The sequence below is a fragment of the Alexandromys fortis genome, unplaced genomic scaffold, assembly GCF_014885135.2.
Source record: "Alexandromys fortis isolate MF-2015 unplaced genomic scaffold, M_Fortis_MF-2015_v1.1 scaffold_167, whole genome shotgun sequence".
Lineage (NCBI taxonomy): Eukaryota > Metazoa > Chordata > Mammalia > Rodentia > Cricetidae > Alexandromys > Alexandromys fortis.
Window position 1 is genome coordinate 3,373,951 of NW_026068050.1, and position 7,254 is coordinate 3,381,204.

Consider the following 7,254-nt stretch of genomic DNA (forward strand, 5'->3'; position numbering starts at 1 on the left):
GTAATGACATCAGAAACATTAGAGACTAATTATTATTCTATACTAAAGTCCAGTAAACATTCACTGAGTAACACTATGAGCAAGGCATGGTACAAGATAATAAGAGCTATGCAGTACAGTACCTATACCTTTAAGGTTTTACACTTAAAAATACAAAAGAAATATAAAGAAGAAAATAAGTATAAAAGAAGTATCAGCTGAATGCTCCTAGTGTAGAACAGGATTTGAAGAGAAATGAACAGTCTTTTTTTTTTTTTTTTGAGACAGGGTTTCCCTGTGTTGCCTGACTGTCTTGAATTTAGAGATCTGCCTGCCTCTGACTCTCCAGTGTAATCTTAAAGGGCAGTAATAAAACTCCTCCTTCGAACAGAGACATGAGTTCTGAATTCAAATCTCAAAGCTCATATTAACTAGCTTCCCACTTCTTACTATTCTGTATAAGTATGTATATAACAAGAATTATATTAGAACTTCATTTCTAACTTTATATCTAGCTTCAATACTCAGTTGGAAATATACAAAACAGTATAAATATATATATAAAAATATATAAAGACGGCCATATATTGGGAAGATGTTCCAGAAGGGCAGACTGGTAAAATATAATGTATATTCTGTTTAAAAACACAATCAGGTCTTTCTTATTATTACCCCCAAATTAAGAATTAGATGAATTCAAGGATGGACTTCAGTTTGATTAGAATAGGGAAGAACTGTAGCCAAGATGACTCCCATATTTTAAGTCAAGATTTTTTTATTTGAAGGCACATAGCAGAGGATAATCTTGAATTTCTGATCACCCTTAGTGCTGAGATTACAAGTGAGCCAATTTTTATGCCGTTTCATAGTTACATTCTTGCTGCTGAACTACTTGAAGTCTGCTCCTTTTATAAGTTCTCTCATCTCTCTCGGGTCATGATTATGTATTATAAATGGAAGGCATTGTACAGAACTTAAAGAATAAAACTTAAACTTACTAGTGACAGTATTTTGTGACTGTGACTGGTTGACTACTACAATATTTGATCTCACTGGAGTTGAAATTTGACCAGTTGGTTTAACAGCTTGTGTGGCTACCAAAGAAGAAGTGGTAAATTGTCCTGAACCATAAGGTAAAACCAGTAACTCTGAATTGACGGGAGCTGCCTGAGATGCAAGCCACCTCTGTCGCTTGATTTCTGCAATTCCGTTTCTTGTTCGGGCTGAAACACATGGGCATTACAAAATTAACTCATTATCAAGAGGCATTTCAGACCAAGATTCTATATGTTGTATGGCCTATACACTAGATAAACTAAAAGACAGCCTTGAAAACATAATATAGCTTTATGCAACAACTTCATGTAAAACAAACTAAATAAATACACTGTACTTCACAAATCCCAATACACCTGTTCTTCAATAATTCATATTGATGTTTCCCCAAATTTAAGGTATTAAAAATTATGGATTAAGAATGCTAGTACTTAACAGTCAACTAGTAAAACTAGAATATATTTTATATGAATATACACACACAAAAATGTATATTTACCTATGTGCATACATATATGGCTTTAATTCTGTTTTAAATTGCTAGGGATCAACCTCAGGACCTTGTGTATGCACAATCAGTTACCTATACCTCAAGTCCCCTCAACTATGATACATGAAAATGTCTAATGATTGTACTTAAAAAAAAAAAACGCAATTAAAAAAATATAGATCTAGCACAAATGTGCTGTTAGTTAAAACAATCATTAGAATGAGTGTGATTGCTTAAAGTTAAATACCAACCTCTCTGATGGGCGGCAAACCCTGGAGAACTTTGCATGTTCCTAACAAATAAAACAAAGTAGTTATTCTTTAAGTATTGTGTTTTAGATGATATATATCCTGGCTTAGTTATGGCCAGACATAATGTAAATTACAAGTTAAAGGGTGATTGCCCTAAGATAAAGAGTCTACATGTGATTTGTTTTAGAAGAAAACCAGAATCATATAAACACCCATACAACATAATTTTGGTGATTAAACCTCTATTCAAATTGATAATTATGCACTGGAATGCTATGATATCAAGGTATAGTTTGATCTGACTTTAGGAACTTGATATATTTAAGTAAGCCACATATAAATAGTCATTCTCAATTCAATTTTGTGCCATGAGACTTTCCTATAAAGAAATCCTGATTCATATACATCAATACTTTATAATCTCAGTTCAAGACCTCTTGCTGTCACATTTATGACTATGAAATTATATTGATCCTCCATATACGTAGAAAAGTAAACATAAAAGTTCATAGTAGACAGTAATTATTTTTATATTTCTTAGCTGTATTCAGTTTATGTATGAGTGCTGTATCTGCATATACACTTGCATGCCAGAAGAGGGCATCATATCCCATTACGTTATGGTTGTGAACCACCACCATGTGGAACTGAACTCAAGACCTCTGGAAGAGCAATCAGTGCTCGTAATAATTGCTGAGTCATCTCTCCAGGCATTAGCCTAACTAGAAGATAAAAATGAGGCCTCTGCTATTTAGATGGAATATTCACTTGTAGCTTTTAAAGGAAGGGGTTTTCACGAGACTCTACCACTACATAAGAGATGCCAACACATATTGCAGCAGAGCTGGTATACTTCTAAGGATGCTGAAACTGACATTCTAAGGCTAGGAACTAGGTAGATGGTAACAAGTATTCTACTATGAGAGAATACTAAAAGTAGAAAATACTAAAAATACTGAAAGTAGAAAATTACACTGAGCATGAAGTCAACAGTTCTCACATTACGTCATTAAAAAATGGTTGTCTAAAGAATTTTATATATTGGTCTGAACTGTTTCTAAGTTGCTATGCAAAATTGAAACTGTCACTAAATTTCTATATATTGCAATTTCCTCATCTGTAAACAATCTGTTAAAGTATACAACAACAACAAAAAAGCAGGGCAGTAATCCCAGCACTTGGGAGGCAGAGGCAGGCAGATCTCTGTGAGTTCAAGGCCAGCCTGGTCTATAGAGCAAGTTCCAGGACAGGCTCCAAGGCCACACAGAGAAACCCTGTCTCGAAAAACAAAAATAAAAGCATGCAATTTGTTTCAAATTATTTCTATTAAAGACAAAGAACTTCTACCACCTTCTATGAAACCTTCGAAATTCTCAAGATGCTAGATGTGCATATTATAAAGATCTCAAGTAGTTCTGCAGCCGAAGTGCATGTACATTCCTCAGCACCTCGTAATGAGCATAGTACCTGATCTGAGAAAGGGTGTGGTCTAGCTTCTTCCACAGAGATGACATTATTGTTGGGACCTCATTTGATGTCTCTAAATTGTAAGAGGAAATAAGCTCAGTTGAAGAAAATTCAGTTTTCAGTTTGAACAAAAACATAAGATTATAGCAGGAGAATAAACAAAAACTTTTCTAAACTGTAAAAGTTCCACTGGCGATTGAAAAGTAAGCCTATTTGTAACAGTGTGAAAAGGGCCAACGAGGTGGCTTTATTTTCTTAAAACAGAGAATCAAATCCAATACTAGTAAAAAAGTGTGTCTAAAAAACTTAGAAGGCTAATAATTTTCTAACTTCTTTGTATCAGAAAAGGCAAACTGTAATTGTCAGAAACATTATAGAAACTCCTATATGTACAAACTTAATTGATATCTTTATTAAAAACAGTTGTAAGAATTACTTCTTGCTGGGTTAAAAATTAAATGAGATACAATATGAAGCACCTAACATGAAGCTTACATACCCAGGCATTAGTAAAGCAAGTTACTTTTCCTTTGGTTATTACTTCATGATAATTAATCTAACAATAATAGTTTTGATGATATGAACTATGAGAACAATGTCAAGAAAATAACCACTAATTCCCTCTGGATCATGAGAAATTTAAACAATTATTTTATGTTCTGTTAACTCTGAGCCAATTTTCCGACTAAGTTCTGTGCCTAGTTTCATATTACACAGAAGATTAAAATTAAATTGTCAGTTCAAAATATTTTAGCAAATATCAATGGTTGTTCATCATTATGATAAATAACCTAGAGTTCATTCAGGTTTATTTCATTTTAAAATGAGTTTTGGCTTATGCCTGTTAGTTAATATTTGGAGTTTTAGAATTTGTTTTACTCAATATAAGCAAAAATAAATTGTTTCCCAGTAAAATATATCTTATCAGAATAATATTAATTTTTTCAAAGCCTTTTATGAGACTATATCTTAAAAACAATGACATCCAACTTCTTACCTTTTGCCTTCATGGCTACATATTCATTCAAAATTGTTGTCAAGTTTTTTCCAAATAAGGACTGAAAAACGAAAGATCAAATATTACCAAACCATACAACTATCACTTTCCCATCATAAAAGCCAACGAAAGATCTAGGCTGCAGAAATCCAGTAAGGAAAGGGTAAAGAAGCAGGCCACCAACATTCACTAAGGCATTTGTGACACATCGGACAGAAAGCATGCTATCCGTCTGAACTGTGCCTACAGGAGTCCTTATATAAAACAAAAGCACGGTCATAAAAAGCAGTTTCCAGTCAGGAGGGAGATATTCTGTTTTACTGTTTTAAAGAAAGGGTACCAGGTCTAACCTGAAAGCCAAGGTCTAACCTGAAAGCCACGTAAACCATGTAAAACGGAACTTATAAAAATAAGTGTATATGAAATATTCTTCCTAAGGAGCTCTACATTTCTGTTAACCTACCTACATGCTTTCCCTATGCTAACTACAATGCAAGAGTAGTCTGTTACAACAGTACGATCATACTCATGAGGTTATTAAAATAGCAAGGATTTTGGAATCAAGAGTTCTGATTTCAAAAAACTTAATAGCATGTGTCAAATCCTTTAAAATCTACTGCAAGCATACTGTACAATTGTTCTAGATAATGTTGAGGACATACGTAATGTACTGAGGAAGACAATTAGGTCTCTTTTCCCTCTCAACTTTCAATACTAGATTTCTTTTTTTGAGGGGGGCACAGGGAATAACAGGGTCTTACCACAAAACCCAGGCTGGTCTTGGTTTCCTGAGTGCTGGGATTAAAGGAATATGGTACAGTCCTATATTTCTAAGTACTTGCTTGGGAGGGTAAAGTAGAAGGACTGTAAATTCAAGTTCTGTCTGAGCTACAGAGAAAGTTCAAGACCAATTCAGGTAAGTTAGGGAAAACCAAACTCAAAGTAAGAAGTAAAAATGAAGCTTGAGAAGGCAGATTTGCCTAAGAAATCACTCCCCATTTTCTTCATTCTTTGTAAAAATGAATTGAACTTTGGGCATGCCATTTTCTTTTCAAGACCTCAGTTCACTTATCTGGAGAGATGGTCCAGAGGGTCAGAGTGTACTACTACCCTTTCAGAGGACCAAGTTCAGTTCTCAGCACCCACACAGGACAACTTACAACTACCTGTGACTCCAGCTCCAGGGATCCGATTTTTCTTCTGGCCTCTGAGAGCCCCTGCATACATGTGTACATATTCTCACAAAAACAGACAAATACACATAATCAAAAAAAATTAAAGAGCCATCAGACATGGGCGCTGGGTATGAAATGTGAGTGCTTTGGAGGAGCCACAGGTGCTTGAGCCGTCTCTCCTAGTGCTGCAACTCTTTCAAAGTGTTCAGAACTGTTTGGGGTATTCTAATCATCTTTTTATGTAAAAATTAGAACAATCCAAATAATTCACTAAAAAGTCATCCTTAACATACAACTTCAAGTACCACGTGAAATCACGTAACTCTAGAATATTCCTTTTATATATGGATAGCTACAAAAGGAAGTGACGATATTTTTTTTTAATTTCTGGACAAGGTCTTGTTATACAGCTCAGGTTGGTCTAAAAGTAATGACAATAGTCCTGCATCAGTCTTCCAAAGTCTGCATTATAGATATCCACCACTCTGTCTTCCACCTATGTGGATTAGGCAGTGATAAGTCATGTAGCTATCTATGTGCCATAGCTCACTTGGCTGATGAATGACAAGGGTCTTGCTATGTTGTCTAGGTTGTCCCTAACCCCTGGGTTCAAGTGATCCTGTGATTATTAAGTTCCCAAGCAGATGGGACAACAGACACAGTGCCTCACATCATTAATAAGTTCATTTTAAGGCTTTGCTTTCCAGTCTTCTGCGTTGGTTAGCAATGAAATGTCCTATAAGGAATGAGTAACTCACCAGTAAGCAGGCTGGAATAAAACCTTCATCAGTACAGTGTTCTGCATATTCTTTTAAATTTGAGCTTTCCAAAATAAACGTCTGGCACGTAGATGTGAGGTTTTCTTGTTGTAAGTAACCTAAATGACGAAGAGAAGTTCAAATACTTCAGTAATTCTGTACTTTTGATAAGTGACTTTCAAAATGCTAGAGCATGTAGGAAAACTATTAGCATAGCCTCAGGCAAACACTGGTGTTTTACAACCTTTCACAAGGTTGGGTTGCAGTATGAAGCAGGACGACTACAGTCATTGGCTCCTCCATAGGATCCAATTCTAGCTGCGCTTGTAAAAAGATATTTGACAAATGACAATCGTTGCATAATACATTTAGAAAAACAACAACAACAAAAACAAGGAAATAGTAAGCAAATGCACTCCACTACTCCATGGCTTCAACAGTAACTAGGAAAGGGGATGATATCTATCCATTTATTGGATTATTGAAACGCCATATTCTCTCGGTATCAATTACTTGTGTGTTTGACTATCTACTTCAAGATTGAACAAAGTGAAGAGAGATCTTAGTACATTGTGTTAAAGGTCAGAAGAAAATTCTAATTTTCAATTTATAACCATTAAATTATATTAATATCAACAAGAACTTCAACTTTAACAAGTAAAGGCTAAGAGGTTGTTAACCACTTGGCTCTATAAAAAAAAAAAAAAAAAAAAAAAAAGAAGCTGGCCCCCCAAATCCAAACAAAAAAGAAAACTGTAACGGCAAAGGTTATAAAATGTTTAGAAAAACAAAAACAAATAACAAAAAGATAAACTTTTGGTCTTGAATAGAACAATGATATCCTAGGTATAATATCTGAAACAAGAAATCAAAGAAAAAGATAAGCTGATTTTCAACATTTCAAATTTCTATGCTACTAAGGATGCCATCAATCCAGTAAAATAACTTTTAAAATGGAAGAAAAAATTTGCATATCATATATCTTGTAAATGCTAGAAAGCAAACTATATAATGAACTTGAAACGGTCAATAATAAAAAGGTAATCTAATTAAGAAATAAGCAAAAGCTCTGCAAAGAGGG

The 7,254-nt window shown here is 34.4% G+C and overlaps 1 protein-coding gene across 2 annotated transcripts in view; it reads right to left on the bottom strand.

The window, feature by feature from the left end:
• Npat (nuclear protein, coactivator of histone transcription) overlaps positions 1–6,290 on the bottom strand; it is a 29,387-nt gene extending 23,097 nt beyond the window's left edge. For both annotated transcript variants that reach the window (XM_050119427.1, XM_050119426.1), the window contains exons 1-5: positions 6,174–6,290; positions 4,241–4,301; positions 3,244–3,316; positions 1,777–1,817; positions 978–1,202 (exon numbers count right to left, since the gene is read on the bottom strand). In XM_050119427.1, the coding sequence (XP_049975384.1) occupies positions 978–1,202; positions 1,777–1,817; positions 3,244–3,316; positions 4,241–4,253 (352 nt within the window). In that variant the 5' untranslated portion in view covers positions 4,254–4,301; positions 6,174–6,290. The remainder of the gene's footprint in view (positions 1–977; positions 1,203–1,776; positions 1,818–3,243; positions 3,317–4,240; positions 4,302–6,173) is intronic.
• Between the last annotated feature and the right edge of the window lie 964 nt (positions 6,291–7,254).